This window comes from Bos grunniens, chromosome 3 (assembly GCF_055505025.1).
Source record: "Bos grunniens cultivar Pamir isolate PY7600 chromosome 3, Bosgru_T2T1.0, whole genome shotgun sequence".
NCBI lineage: Eukaryota > Metazoa > Chordata > Mammalia > Artiodactyla > Bovidae > Bos > Bos grunniens.
Genome location: NC_141167.1, coordinates 14844129 through 14861707, shown reverse-complemented (window position 1 = coordinate 14861707; position 17579 = coordinate 14844129). Strand labels below are relative to the sequence as shown.

At 52.3% G+C, this 17579-nt stretch overlaps 2 protein-coding genes across 3 annotated transcripts in view; both read right to left on the bottom strand.

Annotated features, from left to right (window-relative positions):
• BMP8A (bone morphogenetic protein 8a) overlaps window positions 1–17579 on the bottom strand; it is a 43571-nt gene that overhangs the window by 11761 nt on the left and 14231 nt on the right. For both annotated transcript variants that reach the window (XM_086380456.1, XM_086380445.1), the window contains exons 2-3: window positions 14730–14919; window positions 14151–14299 (exon numbers count right to left, since the gene is read on the bottom strand). In XM_086380456.1, the coding sequence (XP_086236582.1) occupies window positions 14151–14299; window positions 14730–14919 (339 nt within the window). The remainder of the gene's footprint in view (window positions 1–14150; window positions 14300–14729; window positions 14920–17579) is intronic.
• LOC147375055 (succinyl-CoA:3-ketoacid coenzyme A transferase 2, mitochondrial-like) lies at window positions 10404–12204 on the bottom strand. Its single transcript, XM_086380433.1, has one exon. The coding sequence runs from the start codon at window positions 12160–12162 to the stop codon at window positions 10609–10611; it is 1554 nt and encodes a 517-aa protein (XP_086236559.1). The 5' UTR covers window positions 12163–12204; the 3' UTR covers window positions 10404–10608.

Sequence of the window (17579 nt, the reverse complement as noted above, 5' to 3'; positions counted from 1 at the left end):
TGCCGGCAGGCACGCCGTCCCTTGGCAGGGGGCCCTCCCCCACTGCAGGCCTGGATGAAGATGTGGTCTTCTGGGCCAGGCGGGCCCCAGACACTTCCACCCTCCCCCATGTTTGAGTCCTTCCCATCAGGGCCTGGGTGTCATGGTAGCTCCCCTGCCTGTCCCATCCCCGGGGACTCATCCCTCTCCCCCTGGGCCAGGCCAAGATCGCTCCCATCCCTCCCCAAGGCCTTTTTCTGCCCTGGGTGCCACCTGAGCCCCCCTGCAGCCCCTGCCCGCCCTCAGTCTGCTGCCATGGATGGCACCCTCGTGCTGCGTTGAAGGGCAGTCCAGACGCCTGGGGGCTCTGGGCAGGAAGCCAGCTGTGACCGGGCGCCTTTGTCCCGTGGGTTGTTTCCTCACCAGGAGAACTGGGAACTCATCCCTTTTCCTTCTTCCTACTGTTGAACAGCCCTCTCACTGCTCTGCTTCTGGAAACTTCTGCCTGTCCTGGCTGCTGCTGGAAGACTCCCGACACCCAGGGCGGTCAGGTCCTCATCTCCAGAAGCCCCGGAAGGGGGCTTCCACCCAGTGACGCCCATCCCATGCCCGCCTGGTGACGGTCCCCTGTCACCCTGTGGCTGTCCCTTCGGGTACACTATCTCCACTTTAGGATCTGGGCCTCTCGCCAGGGTGAGGCTCCAGGGAGGCCTCTCCAAAAGGCCTTCCTGGACCAGCTGGAGCTTCGTGTTCTTACCCACAAGCTCCTGTCTGGTGTGTGGAGCCCTAGGGCCACACTGAGAAAGCGTGAGCTCCACAGCAGGCTTGTGTTGAAACACACACACACACATTTTTTTCTCCCTAGCTTGTGAGACTGTGGATTCAGGATGAAGTACCTCTCTGCCCCTCTTGGGTTTCAAGGGAGTATGAGCAAGAGGCCGGTTTAGGCTATGGGACAGAGCGGAAGGGTCTAGTGTCTGATCTGGACAACATAGGAACACTATGATTTGCGATGGGAAAACCCACTGAAGTCCACTGGTCAGGTTTCTAGAACCCCTCCTACCTAAGTCACAGCCTTTGGCCACACACAGGCAGACTGTTTATTCAGAGGAGACTTCCCTGAGGAATGTTAGCACCCACAGTCTCTCCCTCTTCAGCTGACCCTCTGACCAGTTTACTAGCTGCCTAAACAGTCTTTTTCCCTTCTAGAGACATCCATTTAGCTACAAGAAGGAGAAATGTGGGAGGCAGAGGAGGTGAGGCTACAAGTAAAAGAGTGACAGAATGAAAGGCCCTAGAAAAAAAGTCAGAGGGCCAAAGGAAAACCATCTTTCATTCAGACAGCATTTCTCCTGATCACAAAAAATTCACATTTATGCAGATTTTCATGGTTCTAGTAAAACAGAGCCTTACTTAGACTCTGGGTGTTGTTCTATCATAGGGGTAGGGCTGCTGCTGCTGCTAAGTCACTTCAGTCGTGTCCGACTCTGTGTGACCCCAGAGACGGCAGCCCACCAGGCTCCCCCGTCCCTGGGATTCTCCAGGCAAGAACACTGGAGTGGGTTGCCATTTCCTTCTCCAATGCATGAAAGTGAAAGTGAAGTCGCTCAGTCGTGTCCGACTCCTAGCGACCCCATGGACTGCAGCCCACCAGGCTCCTCCGTCCATGGGATTTTCCTGGCAAGAGTACTGGAGTAGGGTGCCAGGTAGGGCAGGCACAACCTAATCCGCCCTGCTCAGCCATTGGTCGGCACTGCAATGGGCCCCACCCCCAAGCGAGTAACTCAAGGAGGTACCATTAGTGGTTCCACTAAGCCATTGGTCGGCACTGAAGTAGGCCCCGCCCACTCCCCTTCCTCTGTATAAAAGGAGCCCACGTTTGGCCTGGGACAAGATAGTTTTTTCTAAGGCCCCAGCTTGCCGTCTTCTTGGTCTGCTAGCTTTCTGATTAAAGTCGTTCTTCCTTGTCCCAACAACTTGTCTCCCAATTTATTGGCCTGACATTTGGTGAGCAGAACTAGCTTGGGCTCAGTAACAAATTTTGATGAGCCAGCCAGGAGGAGCCTTGATGCTTGTGGCTAGCTGGCCCCACGTAGGGTATTTTCCGGTAAGGCCTTAGGAGCTGCTGGGACCACTTGTCCTGAGGGTCTAACCTTCAAAATTCCCTGAAGTGGCCCTGGTTGCCCCAGGGCATGGCAGTTGGAGCAAGGAACTGACATTCGGGAGCCAACAGGTTCCCTATACCATATACAGCCGTGAAGGTTTTCTCTTCTCAGTTAAGGCTTTTTCCTTTAAGGGAAAAGCCAATTTGTTCATTTGACTGGGATATCTTGTTGGAGAGGGAAATTTTTGGACTCTTCCTGTTGTGAACCAGTTCACTGGGTTTTGTTTGGCATTTGTTCAGGATGGAATCTCTTTGTGCTTTTGATATTCGAATTTCTTGTGTTGGTGTGTGTTTTGTTGTTCTTTTTTTAAATGTATTTATTTTAAAATTTTATTATTTACTAATATATTTTTATTTCTAGCTGCACTGGGTCTTTGCTGCTGCACGTGGGCTTTCTCTAGTTGTGGCGAGTGGGGGTTACTCTTTGTTGTGGAACATGACCTTCTCATTGCAATGGCTTCTCTTGTTGCAGAGCACAGGCTCTAGGTGCACAGGACCCATGTCCCCTGCATTGCCAGGCTGATTCTTAGCTATTGGACCACCAAGGATGTCCGTGTTTTGTTATTCTTGAACTTATAAATATGGGAATTGTTTGTCCCATCATCTTAGGAACATCTGTCCCTAAGGAAAGCTCTTTGGAGTGTATCTTAAATAAATGGGTAAAAATATAGCTGTGGGCCTATGACTAAGAAAGAGATGATATTCTTCTGGAATAGTGTGTGGCCCTGGGACTTCCTTGATGGGCCAGTGGTTGGGAATCTGCCTGCTAATGCAGAGTACACAGGTTTAATCCCTGTCCAGGAAGATCCCACATGCTTTGCAGCAAAACTCATGAGCCTGCACCACAACCACTGAAGCCGGTGTGCCCTGGAGCCTGTGCTTGCAACAAAGAATAGCCCCTGCTGGCCACAGCTAGAGAAAGCCCACGTGCAGCAATGAAGCCCAGTGCAGCCAAAAAATGTAAAAAAATTAAATTAAAAAAAAATAGTATGTGGCCCCAGTATACATTAGGATCAGGAGAGCAATGACCCTTGAACGGCTCACCTCATTATTATACAGTCTTGCATTACAATTGTTTTGTGAAAGAGCACGTAAAAATGATGAGATCCTGATGTAGAAGCATTTATGCTCCTGTATCAGGAGGAGAAGGCAGAGGCTGCTGCATCATGGTAACAGCGACTAAAGGGAAAACCTGTTCTGCAAGAGGGAGGGAAGAAAGCGAAAGTGAGGACATGTTATTTCAAAACTTGAAACTCCTCTCTGGCCAACCTAGCTCTCCCACTGGCTGAGCAGACAGCAGTTGTTCTAGCCACCCCACACCCACCATGCTACCAACGTGTTTACTGCCTCCTGTTTCCCCTACTTATGGGGATCAGTTAGAGGTTCTATGTTAACCCCCAGCTTCTCCGATAGCTCAGTTGGTAAAGAATCCACCTTCAATGCAGGAGACCCCGGTTGAATTCTTGGGTTGGGATGATCCCCTGGAGAAGGGAAAGGCTACCCACTCCAGTATTCTGGCCTGGAGAATTCCAAGGACTGTATAGTCCATGAGGTCGCAAAGAGCTGGACACAACTGAGCGTCTTTCACTTCACTTCATGTTAACTCCCAGGCACAGGGACCTGGTTTGGTGTCACCATTTAAGACCCAATAGGGCACCCAGTTTGGACTGGGAGCCACTTCTGGAACAGGGCAATTTTCTTTGTGCTGATATCCTGTAGGAGGTTTTAATGCAGGTGGCCAGCCGGCTTGGTTTCTATGGATGCACAAGCCATTCTCAACTCCAGATCTGTTTAATTGGAAAACCCAATAACCCTACATACTGAGCTGAACTTTTCACTGCTAGCTTTGCACTCACTATTCCTCCTGGGCAGGCACTCATACTCGTATGAATATGATGCTTGCTGGGGATGAAAGAAGGATAGTCTTTGACAAGGTTAGAGAGGAAGCAAACCAGCTTCATCTAGCAGATCCAGATGGAATTCCAGAAGCAAACCTGGCAGTCCTTATTGCCGAGACCAACTGGGATCCTAATAATGGAGACATGCTGCTCCTAAAGCATTATAGGAAGTGTGGGTCTTTGAAAGATCAGGCAAAAGACTTAAACAAAACTCAAGAGATACACCAAAAACTCAGTGAGGATCCATCAGAGTCTCTAGAAAGAATTTATCAAGCTTATAGGCACAATACTGGTGCAGATCCCGAGGCCCCTGAAAATATGAGAATGGTAAATATGACCTTCATTGGGCAAAGCGCCCAGATATAAGAAGAAAATTACAAAAATCAGATGGTGCCTTTGGAATGAGCCCTTCTCAATTGATAGATGTTGCTTTTAAGATGTTCAACAACAGGGAACAAGGTCAGAGTAAGAGGATGCAAGACAGAACATAACTTTTCTGGCCACAGCGTTGGATTCCTGGAAAGCAAGTACCCGGGAGAGAAGTGAGCCCACACGGGAAGGAAACAATGTGTTTACTGTAAGAAGGAAGGGCACAGAAGGAGTGTCCCGGGCTGAAGAATAAAAGAGTAAAACAACAAAAGAAAGACAGGAGCCTCCCATCTGGTAGAAAGACAGGAACACTCTGATGATGAATGAAGAGGCCTGGGGGCTCCCTTAGACTTGAGGTGCCCAATTCCACTTTCCCCGCAGGGTCCCAGGTAACTGACAGTGAGGGACAAGTTGACTGACTTTCTGATTCGTAGACACCAAGGTGACACAGAAAACATCTCAGTCCATTCTGGTCTCAAGAGTTTCTGGAAAAGTACAAAATTATTCTTTCTTACAGACCTCTAGAATGCCAGTTAGGTGACCTCATCTTGAAACACAGTTTCTTATATATGCCAGCATGTCCAATCTTTTGGGTTGAGATCTCGTTTGTAAATTAAATGCTCAAGTAACTTTTTTTTGTCAAAGTAGCTTGACATCAGGGTCCCACCAGTGCATGCTGTAAGCTACAGATGGCACTCATAGACACCCCAGAAAAGGTGACAGAGATCTTCCCCACCGCTTCTGCCCTTGAGGTCTAAAAAAAGGTAAGGCTGGAAGTATGGGCTGATGGCACCCTGGAAGGCCAAAAATGCATGGCTAATACAAGTCCCATTAAAAAGGGACACTGAGACACCTAATCTAAAGCAATACCCTCTGAGGCAAGGGACCCGAAAGGGAGTTCAGCTAATTCTTGAAAAAACTCTTAAAACAGGACTGATTAAACATTGCAGGTCCCCGAATAACACCCCATCCTCCCAATCAAAAAGCCAAACTTGGACTTTCCGGGTGGTGCAGTGGATAAGAATCCGCCTGCCAATGCACGGGACACGGGTTCAATTCCTGGTCCTGGAAGATTCCACATGCCGAGGAGCACCTCAGCCCGTGAGCCACGACTACTGAGACAGTGCGGAAACTACCGAGGCCCGTGAGCCTAGAGCCTGTGCTTTGCAACGAGAAGTCACAGCAGTGAGAAGCCCTCGCAGCGCAACAAAAGAGTAGCTCCTGCCAGCTGCAACTAGAGAAAAAAGTGCAGTAAGGAAGACCCAGAGCAGCCAAAAATAAAGATAAATAAAAAAATTTTTAAATGCCAAACTGAACAGAGTATCACTTTGTCCAAGACTCAAGGGCTATTAATGAAATAGTTCAAGGTTTGCACTCTGTGGTACCTAATCCATTGTTGTTTATTTGCTAAGTCATGTCCAGCTCCTTTGCAACCCATGGACTGCAGACCACCAGGCCCCTTTGTGCATGAGATTTCCTAGGCAAGAAGACTGGAGTGGGTTGCCATTTCCTTCTCCGGGGGATCTTCCTGACCCGGGGATTGAACCCATATCTCTTGTATTGGTAGGTGGATTCTTTACCACTGATCAACCTGGGAAGCCCAACCTAATCCACACACTCTGGTTAGAACTCTTCTGGGAGAAAATAACTTGTTCTCAGTTTTGGACTTGAAAGATGCCTTTTTTTCTGCATTCCTATTGCAGAAGAATCACAGCAGCTGTTTGCTTTTGAATGGCAGGACCCAGAAACACAGAGTCCAATAGTATTGTTGGACAGTCCTGCCTCAAGGACTTAAGAATTCCTCCACCTTGTTCAGAGATAACGTTAGCTAGGGACCTGAGAAACTTGATATTGGATGAAAAACTCTTATTCCAATATATGGGCAATATGCTTTTAGCAAGACTTACACATGATAAATGTCTACAAGATACCATAAGAACCCTGAATTATTTGGCCGATTGTGGATATAAGGTCTCCCAGTAAAAGGCCCAAGTACGTAAGCAATAAGTCACATACCTGAGTTTTGTCCTTTCCCATGGACAGTGAGGGCTTTCGCCTGCAGGTAATCACAGGCTTGGGAACACCCACGATTCACAGACAACTCAGGGGGTTTCTGGGAATGGCAGTATTCTGTTGGATTTGGATCCTGAACCACGGGCTCATAGTAAAGCCCCTCTATGAAGCTTTAAAGGGACATGATTTTGAGCCCCTTACTTGGAGTATGGAGTGCAAAAATACATAAATGGGGCCTAACCCACAAAGGACCATCCAGTGAGTCACTCAAAATTGCATGATTTGTGTGAAAAATAACCCCAAGACTGCTGTCAGACCTCCCCAGATAGGGACTCAACACAGAGGAGCCCGCCCCACTGAGGTCTGGCAAACAGACTTCACTCAAATGCTTTGAGTCACAGGAAATTTCAGATGCTGGCTAGTATTTGTGTACACTTTTTCAGGGTGAGTGGAGGCATATCCCACCAGGAAAGAAAAAGCCTCTGAAATGCTTAAGGTTCTCCTTAAGGAAAGTAAAAGTGTAAGCTGCTCAGTTGTGTCCAACTCTTTGCAACCCCAAGGACTGTAGCCTGCCAGGCTCCTCTGTCCATGGAATTCTCTAGGCCAGAATCCTGGAGTGGATAGCTGTTCCCTTCTCCAGGGGAATCTTCCCAACCCAGGGATCAAACCCAAATTGCAGGTGGATTCTTTACCATCTGAGCCACAAGGGAAGCCCTCCTTAAGGAAATAGCCTCCCAATTCAGACTGCTTCACTCCCTTCAAAGTGATGACAGGCCTGGTTTTGTCTCTAGCAAAACCCAACGAGTGTCTAAGGCACTGCAAATTACTTGGAAGCTACATTCATCCTGGAGAACACGATCAGCAGAAAAAAAAAAAAAAAACAAGAAAATGAACCATGCATTAAAGAGGAGCATTGCTAAAATATGTGAAGAGACTAATTTAATTTGGGATACAGCCTTGCCAGTTGCCCTGCTACTAGTCAGAGTGGCTCCTAGAAGTAGGCTTAATTAAGCCCCTCTGAAATATTGTATCATTGTGGTCATTCCAGATGTCTGCCCGGGCAGGAGAGTCTATAAGTGCTCTGAAAGATTTAGCAGTTGCCAATTATGTGAAAACTCTGGGCACTATACTAATCTCTGTTCATGAGTTTGCTTCCAGCAGGTCTGACTATCCAGTTGAGGTAGGCTCGCATCCTTTTGCATCTGGAGACCAAGAGAGTTTTCTCTCATTAAAACCCAGAGAGAATAAGGGCCTGAGCATCAGCTGATTGCAAGTGGACAGGCCCACACGTGGTCCTTACCATGCACTCATCTGTCAGTTTAGCTGGAGTAAAGCCATGGATTCATCACACTTGGGTTAAGATAGCCCATTGTCATCAGAAAATGACCCAGCTCTTGGGATTTCCCTTGTGGTCCTATGGCTAAGACTCTATGCTCCCATTTCAGGGGGCCTGGGTTCCATCCCTGGTCAGGGTACTGGGTCCTATGTACCGTCAAATAAATATTTTAAAAAGGGAGAAAATGACCCAACTCCTGAGAGACCTAGAGAGCAACGGGTTTGTGAACCCTTAGAAGATTTAAGGTTACTCTTTGAAAAGGGTAAATACTGAGACTAAATCTTCATGGTAGGTACTTCCCTGGTGGTCCAATGGTTAAGAATCTGCCTTCCAATATAGAGGATGTGGGGTCAATCCCTGGGAACCTGGATCTCACATGCTGTGGGGCAAATAAGCCTGGCATGCCACAACGACTGAGCCCATGCACCACAACTAGAGAGAAACCTGTGAACCTGTGTGCCACAACGGAAGATTCTGCAGGCCACGACAAAGATCCTACGTGCCGCAACTAAGACCTGATGCAGCCCCAAATAAATACATCTTTTAACTTTCATAGAAGGATTTCATTATGTTCAAATAGTTGTAGATAAAGAATTGTAGTGCTTACTAAAATTGTAACGAATATTCTCAAGATAAAGAATTGTAGTGCTTACTAAAATTTTAAGGAATATTCTCAACCCAAAGCTGATCAATTCCATTTCAGAATCATCTCCTCATCGCCCCTATTCAACAGGAAGTAGTCAGAAAGATCCTTGCCCCTTTTACCACAAGACTGTGAAATGGACATTGGCAGTGGGGAACAGGGGCGCGGCAGGCACAACCTATAGCAGACTTGCTCAGCCATTGGTCGGCACTACAGTGTCCCTCTCCCAAGACCCTCCCCTAAATGAATTACTGTCAACAAGCAACTGTTAGTGGTCCCAGTAAGCCATTGGTTGGCACTGCAGTAGTCCCCTCCCCCTCCTCTGCATAAAAGGGGCCCAAATTGGGACTGGGACAAGATGGTTTTTTTGAGACGCTAGTCTGCCATCTTCTCGGCCTGCTAGCTTTCTTATTAAAGTCATTCTTCCTTGCCCCTAAAAGTTGTCTCCGGATTGGTTGATTCGTCAAGGGGGGAGCAGAGAGAACTTATACTCCTTAACAGTTTCTCCTCCATTACTTTCCCCTACATTTCAGGACCCACTCATGACAGCAGAAACTTCAATGAAACCCTTACTGTGGGATCATCTCAAGCTGCAAAGAATTTAAGGTAAATATTGTAATAGAGCAGTGAGGGCAGCCCCTAATCTGCAGCCATTACTGCTTCTCATTACTCAGCATCCTGTTACCAAGCAACGGGTCCTGCTCAGCCATTGGTCGGTGCCTCGGTGGCCCTCCCCCATAAGCAACCAACTGTCAATGAGTGACCATTACTGGCCTTGCTCAGTCATTGGTCGGTGCTATAATAGGTCCCGCCTGCTGCTGCTGCTGCTGCTGCTGCTGCTGCTGCTGCTGCGAAATAGCTTCAGCCGTGTCCGACTCTGTGCGACCCCGTAGACGGCAGCCCACTAGGCTCCTCCGTCCCTGGCGTTCTCCAGGCAAGAATATTGGAGTGGGTTGCCATTTCCTTCTCCAACGCATGCATGCATGCTTAGTTGCTTCAGTCCTGTCCGACTCTATGCAACGCTATGGACAGCAGCCCACCAGGCTCCTCTGTCCACAGGATTCTCTAGGCAAGAATACTGGAGTGGGTTGCCATTTCCTTCTCCAATGGGCCCTGCCTACAAGCCACTAATTGTCAAGAAAGGAAAGTTAGTGAGTGGATTCAGAAAACAGTGGAGTGATGGTCATGAGGTGGAGAGTGAGGTAACAGGTAGATCCTGGCTTTCTCCCGGAAGCCCTCCAGCTCACCCAGGCTTGGGCCAGCAGGTGAGCCGGCATGCCCAGGGAACAGACTGAGGGCTGTATCCTGCAGGGCTCCAGAGCCCTCACCAAGGCCATCAACTAGCCTTGGCCCAGGCCTTGAGGCAGCAGTGAACCTCTCCCCAATCCTTGTCTCTGTGGCCAGATAGCAGTGGCAGTCTGCCTGGGTCGCAGTTTGTGGGACCTGATCTCCCCCCTCTTTGGGTGGCCTGAGGAGCTTGAGAGCTGGTTGGATTGGGTGCCTGGCTCCTTCAGTGATGATAGCTGGGCAGAGTCTGGGAACCCGGCCCTCAGGGCGCTGCCAACTGAGATCTGCCTCCTCTTAGCCAGGACTGAGACCTTGGAGGGTGAAAGTTGTGCCTTGGGACCTTTCCCTTTCTTGTCAGGGCAGAGAATAACATTCATTTGGTAGAGACTTACAGGAACATCCTTACCTGACAATGACCTGACTTTAAGAGCAAAGGATCTGTCACCAAGAAGTTTGTAACAACTAATCAGGACCCTCCCTCACCTTGCCTATAAAAGGGCTTTGCTGAAAGTTTTCAGGGTTCTTAGGGCATGAGCCATGCATCTCCTTGCATGGCCCTGTAATAAACCTTTCTTTGTTCCAAACTCCAATGTTTTAGTATTGTTTGGCCTCACTGTGCATGAGGCACAAGGAGTTGCATTTTCAGTAACAATATCACAGACAGTGAGGAGGGTGAGGGAAACAGCTTTCTCAGAACTCACAGGACATACAAGGCAGTGTCTCTGTTTTCCTTTAATTTTTAATCAAAGGCACGTCTCTCCTGAGAGAACCTAGGCTATCCAGGGGCAGCCAGCCTGGGATGGCAGGACAAAGCTGGCCAGATGCTGGTATGCTGGTATGTGACTGTGGCTTCCTTGGAATGCAGTCCTGGGAGGTGATGGCAGAAGCGCACGCTTGGGGACCGAGGTTCACTCTCGGGCTACATTTTGACCTGCTGCATGGGTCTGAGGCTCGGGGAGACGGCAAAGGGGCTCCCCGTGCTCTTTTTGATGTCCTCCACTGTTAGGCCGTCCCAGAGCTCCATCAGGGTCAGCCCTGTCTTCTTGTGCACATCAAACACGGCCTTCTCGGTGATGATTCGGTCCACGCACCGCTTCCCAGTCAGTGGCATGGTGCACTTCTCCACGATCTTGGGTTCGTTGGCCTTGTTGCAGTGCTCCATGGTGACTACCACTCGCGTCTTGGAACTGGACACCAGATCCATCGCACCCCCCATGCCTTTCACCTTCTTGCCGGGTATCATCCAGTTAGCCAGGTCACCGTATTTGGAAACCTGCATGGCTCCCAGCAAGGTCAGGTTGATGTGTCCCCCTCGAATCATGGCAAATGATTCATCGCTAGAGAAAAAAGAGCCCCCGGGAAGAAGGGTGACTGTCTGCTTGCCCGCGTTGATGAGGTCCGCGTCCACCTCCTCTTTTAATGGAAAGGGACCCAAGCCCAAGATCCCGTTCTCACTGTGAAGGTGCACGGTGATGTTGGGGCTGATGTAGTTGGGGGCCAGGAGAGGGATGCCGATGCCCAGATTGGCATACATGCCATCCTCAAATTCAAGAGCTGCCCGCTTGATGATCCGTGTCCTTATGTTATCTGAAGACGTGCAAATTTCATCATCCTCTTTCCGGACGGTTAAACGCTCAATTCTTTTCTCATATTTTTCCCCCTGTATTATGCGATCTACATAAATGTTAGGAACATGGATGTCTTCTGGGGCAAAGGACCCCACGTCCACAATTTCTTCAACCTCCACCACGGAGGTTCTGGCGGCTTTGCACATGGGCACGTTGAAGTTCCTGGCGCTGGCCCTGAAGATGACATTTCCTGCCCAGTCGGCCTTCCACCCTTTCACCAAAGCAAAATCAGCGGTGATGGCGTGTTCCAGCAGGTAGTGCTGCCCACGGAAATCCCTCACCTCCCTGGGCTGGCTGAGGATGGCGATGTGGCCGTCTGGTAAGTACCTGATGGGTGCGCCTCCCTCCTGGACCAAGGTCCCGTAGGCCGTGGGGGTGTAGAAGGCGGGCACACCGGCGCCCCCTGCGCGGATGCGCTCGGCCAGGGTGCCCTGGGGCGTGATCTCTAGCTCCAGCTCACCCGCCAGGTACTGGTGCTCACAGAGCGAGTTCTCCCCCAGGTAGGAGCAGATGATGCGGGTGATCTGCTTGGTCCCCAGTAAAAGGCCGAGACCGAAGCTCTCCACCCCCACGTTGCTGCTGATCACAGTCAAGTCCTTCACGCGGGTCTTCAGCAGCGCCCCTATCAGGTTCTCCGGGATGCCGCAGAGCCCGAAGCCCCCGATCATGATCCTCGAGCCATCAGTGATGTCTCCCACGGCCTTCACCGGGTCCGTGTAGAACCTGACGCGCGCGCGGGCGCTGCAGGCGAAGCCGCACGCGCCACCCTTCGCCAGCGCGCGCCCCGAGCGGCCGGCGGGGACCCGGCGCCCGAGCACCGACGCCAGGAGCCGCAGGGCCGCCATCGTCCGCTCCGCTCCGGCTCGGGCTCCGGGCCCAGCGCGGACAGGCGGGGACAGGAGGCAACCGCGCGTCCCCGCCCGCGCGTCACAGAGCAGCGGGCGCCCAGCCGTGATGCGCCCGCCCGCCCGGTTCCCGCCGCTCCGCTCCGTCTCCACGCTCCGAGGGCCCGAGGGGCCGAGCTTCCCGGGCCGCGAAGGCGGGAGGCGGGACCGCCTGGATCATCTGGAGGACCAGAGGGATCCCGGGCCTGACTCGGAGACCCCGAGGCGACGTCCCTCCCGGGAAGCCTGGGCGCCGGCCTCCTGCTCTCTCCATCGCCACTCTTCCTCCCAGGCGCGCTACTCCCGTCGCAGCCCACCCCCCAAAATTCCACCTCTGGGGCACGGGCTCCAACACCTGTGTCCCCAGCACTCCCCGTCCAGAAACGACATTTCCACGGACGTCAAGCCGGGCCTCAACGACAGCCCCGCCGAAGACCTCTTGCTTTCCTGCATCAAACCTGCTCCTCTGTTTGTCCCCACCTCGGGCAAGAACAACACCAAACCTGTTAAAAAGAGCCACTGGCTCAGCCCTGTCACCAGCGCCTCCTCCAAGCACCCGCCTCCGTTCCCTGCCGCTGGACAAGCTCCCCCACCCCAGCTCCCACCTCGACCCTGTGAGGCTCTGGGGCCTCTCTGACTTCACTTCCGTCCCCCAGAGTCTACTCTCCCCACTGATCAGAGGATATTTATTTTGCACATAAGATAAATGGAATTTTCATTTTACAATAGTTGAGATTCAGAGAAAATACTCTAAGATTACATAGAGAGTTCTCATAGGCTCAGACCCAGTTTCACCTGGAAAGTGTTAACATTTAAACGACTGTGGTACCGTTGTTACAACTAATGAACCAATACTGGAGTCTTATTATTTACTAAACACCATGACTGACCCGGATTTCATTCGCTTCTCCATTAGTGTCTTTTTTCCTGTAGAACGTGCTTCAGTTTCAGGTTGTCTGGTGTTTTTCTCATGGTGAGACTGGGGTTCTGGGTTTCGAGGATAAAGACCACGGAGGTGAAGTGTTCTCATCTTGTCAGATCAAGGGTGTCTGGGAGCTACATGAGGTGTTCATGGGAGCCCAGGTACCTGGCTGAGGGGGTGCCGCTCAGGTTCCCCCCTAAAGTTACTGCCTCAGGATGTGCACACTTTGGAAGGAAGTCACTAAGTGTAGCCCACACTGAAGTGGGGGAAGAGGCTACACCTCCTTGAGGGGGAGCGTCTCAGAGGGTTGTTTTATAAAAAAAGCTGAATCAGATTCTGCCAGCCTCCATTGCTCTTAAATAAAATAATACTGATTTCATACTTTATATTTTGACCCCTTCTCTCAACCTCCTCACAGTCGCTCCCTGGCCCTCTGTGTTCCAGCCACGGCGGCCCCTTGCTGTAGCTCAGACACACCAACGTGGGCCTACCTTCAGCATTTCTAGTCCCATTGCTGGGATAAAAGAGGCTCTCCTGCAAACACCTGCTGAATGAATGAATGAAAGCATGAATCCTTACTTTACAGATGAGGAAACTGAGACTTGGAAAGGCAAGCAACCTGCCAAGGTCACTGACTAAGAAGGCTGCAAAATCCAGATCCATACCCGGGGCTCTGCCTAGGAGTCTAAGGGTGTGGGCACATCCCCTCACCCTGCCCATGATGGAAACTCCTGGGGCAAAAGGTAGCTCTGTAGAGTAGAAAGACTCTCCCATTTCTTGGGGAGAGAAAACTTGAACTCACTCTTAGCAGCTCTAGCCTTGGTCCTGCAGAAGGAGAGGATCTCTGCCAGTAGGGGGCTTCCCGCTGTGCCACACTGTGGGACCCTTACCCCCTACCCGCTGAGTCCCCTCCACTGAGAAAGGCCAGCCCTCCGGGGCCAAATGAGGGGGCTCCAGCTGTGTCTGCTGCCAGCAGCTTCCTTGGAGGAGCCCCCAGGGGAAGGTTCGATGCTGAGCCCTGTCTTACCATCATCTGTTTCCACATAGAGGCGGAGTCCCAGGTCCTTGTTACGGCTCAAGAGCCAGCGGTCACTGGCTGCTGTCACGTCCAACACCAGCCAGCCCTCGTCCCCAGATCGGAGCGTCTGAAGATCCAAAAAGAACAAGTCAGACTCCCTGTGGACACGAAAGAACAATTAACCAAGGGCCGGCACAGCTGCCTTTGTGTTTCCAGTGCCCACCGGGGGACCGTTAGTGGGGCATCTACCCGCCTGGCTCTGGCCTGGGTGCCTTCCAGGCCTTATCTCACTGTCTACTCTACAAAGATGTTACAGAGCCTGTGTACAGATGGGGAAACTGAGGCTCAGGAGCTCAGTGACCCATCCATGGTCCCACAGCCAAGACAGCAAGGTGGGGACTTGAATCCAGGACTGATGCTGGCCTGTCCCTGTGGTGAGATGAGGCCTTGGGCCAAACTTTCTTCTCTGAGGGTGGGCTGCCCAGGAAGCTCCCCTTCTGTCTTCTGGGAAATGCACCCCAGGGCTGGCTGGACCAGACACTCCGACAGAGATTTGAGCAGATGTGTGTGGGGGTGTGGGACAGGCACCTGTTGGACTGCTCCGGGACCACCTCGAACATGCTGATGTGGAGCGTCTGGTTGAGCGGGTGGGTGCTGGGCAGCTTGTAAATCCGGAACTCCGCGGCTGTGACGGCCTCCCCAGCCGGGATCTGGGTCAGGTCAAAACGGAACTCCTTCCAGTGGGGCTCCTGGTGGCCCAGGGCGGGATCGCGCTCCACTGCAAGACAGAGTGGGGCTGGCGGTCACTCGAGGTTCGGGCTCGGGCTCCAGGGAGGGAGCCAGGGGCCTGGGCAGTCTGGGCGGGACTGACTCCTTCCTCGAGAACAGGCTTGTCTCAGCTCTGTCTCCTGGGTGCTCAGAGGGCTCTGAGAGCTGTGTGGTGAGATGCCTGGCTCAGCACCTGGCACGTGGCAGTGCCGCAGGGCAGTGTCCACGTCTGGCCCCTGGGCCCCAAACCCAGCCTGCCCCGCTCAGCATCCTACTGGACCCACAGATGGGGTACAGGACAGGTCCCTCCTCTGGGGAGACAGACTCAGACCCAAGGCAGAAAAGAGACATAGCTGAATCCATTTAAGTGAGACGAGGGCTCCGAGATTGGGCGTGTAGCTGACTTCAGAGCTGGTCTGGGGGTGAGAGTGGATGTGCCATGATGTCAAGGGAGAAGAAACCACAGAGGCAGGGACCAGCGTTAGTAAAGGTCTAGAGCTGAGGGACAATGGCACCAGCAGGGAGAAACAGTCATAACACCCAGCAAAGGGGGAGAGGAACAAGAGGAAAGAGGGAGAGGGATCTGAGAGAAAAGACCAGGAAGAGGCACGGTAGGGGGACAGCTCCTGGAAATGCTGGCGGGGGAAACTGGAGGGTCCCAGGGCGTGATCTGAGGGGGCTTCCTGGAGGAGGTGACACCTGGACTGGCCTTGAAGGACGGGAAGGAGTCTTGGGAGGACAGGTTTTCTAGGCAGAGGGGACCTCTACACACAGGTGTGCGGAGCTGGGGCTCAGGGTGTGAGTCTGGCTGTGGTCCAGCTGCAAGGGCTGGAATCCTGGCCTCGGAGCGTGGGCTGTGCTCTGACCAGTGGAGGGCCAGGGTTCAGGGCAGCAGAGGGTCGTGGTCTGAGGGTGGAGTGGAAGCTGTGTGTGGAGGCGAGGGTAAAGCCCAGACTGCAGGGACCCGAGGCGGGCTGGTGGTGGGGCTGCTCTCACTGTCTGGGCGAGAGACCGCAGGAGTGGAGTAAACCCCACATTTCCCCAGCTGCCGGAAATGCCCAGGACAGTATATTTAGGGCATCTCACTTAGCCTCCTGTCACTTTCAAACACTAAAAATCTGTGTTTCCACAAAGCAGGGGCGGGAGCCGCCCTCAGCCTTTCCCTAAAACCAACACTGAGATTTTAATTACATGTTTGTGAGTCTTTTTAAAAATTCTCTCTCTGGCTACTGGACTCAGTGACCACAAGTCACCAGGCTGGTGCTGGAGGCGGATGTGGGAGCACTTCCTGTCCTCGCGGTGGGGACCTGGTCCAGGGATGGGCAAACAGCTGTGCTGGGCGGGGCCAGTGGACACACGTGTTTGGCAAGGAGATGGGCTTTTCATCCCCAGACCAGGGAGGAGGGAACAGAACCCCCATTGTCTGACGGGGGCTGGACCCACAGCAAATGCCCACCCAGAGCCAGGCTGTTTCGTGGGCAGCATGACACGGGCAGATCCAGGTCCTCCCACACAGGCAGGGCGTGGAGGGCAGGGTTCTGGACCTTCACCGAGTGATGCTCGCCATGAATATCACCACATGAATCCCCTCCTCCCTACAGACACACACATACACAGCTTTGGGGACAATTTCCGTGGATTAGGTGACTGCAGAGACCACCTCTGTTATGTGGCTATGGAAGCAGCCCTGATCTGCAGGGTGAAATAGGTCCAGGCTGTTGGCTGTTCCAGGGAGTGACCCCAAGAATGAAAAGGGGTCGCCCAGCCATGCCCTGTGCCGGACCCCTCTCAAAGCATCCTTAGGTGTATCTGCCCCCAAGGCACAGAGGGGGCTGACAGGTGGGTCCCTGGGAACCTGTCTGCAGGCTTGACACTGACTCACGTTGGATCCAGGACTGAGGGAACAACCGCGGACCTGCCAGCTCCGTGGGCACCAAGCTCTGTGGCCTCCCTCCCTTGCTGACCTGGGGGCCCACATGTGCTGGGTCCAGAGAGCCCTGCTCCCCTGGACTGACCTCAGCTCCCAGCTTCTGTGCTGTGGGTTTGTGAAAGCGATGCCCACCCAACCCCCACCCCATAATTCCCGCACAGGAAACTGCCTGCCCCAGCTGTTCCAGGCAAGCGCTGGCGGTGGGACATTTTTAGGAAAATGATTTTCATCAGAAATGGATACAACTTCTGAGATGAGGCAATAAACTAGATATTACTGTCACGAACCAAAGGAGAGCCCTCCCCTCACCCCGGCCTGCCCCGCCCCGCTTTCTTTGCTGGAACCTGTGGATGTATGGCTTTGCAGCAGTTGCTTCTGTGGATTAGGGAAGATGGTTCTCAGATGCCAGTGTTAAGGAGCAGCATTTATTGAGACTTGGATGTCCCATATGGTAGTTCCCGGGCTGGCTGCTCCTGCTCTAGCCACTAAAACAGCACTGAGCGGGGTAGATGCTCTGATCTCCACCTGGGGCTTCTGGTTTTAGCCCTGACTCTGTCAGCAACCAGGTACTTCCTGTGGGTGGCCTCAGTCTGCTCATCTGGGAAGGGAGGGGAAGGTTCTAGGGTCTATCCACACAGAGCTGTGAAAGGGCTTTGTAAAGAGCAGGGATCATGGGATAGGAGCGATGGCCATGCCTTAGGAGGTGGGAGGGGTGTTGACCCCTAATTTCCTCACCTAAC

What these genes read in the sequence shown, in the direction of transcription:
- LOC147375055 (XM_086380433.1), bottom strand. Translation starts at nt 12,162, where the DNA reads ATGGCGGCCCTGCGGCTCCTGGCGTCGGTGCTCGGGCGCCGGGTCCCC.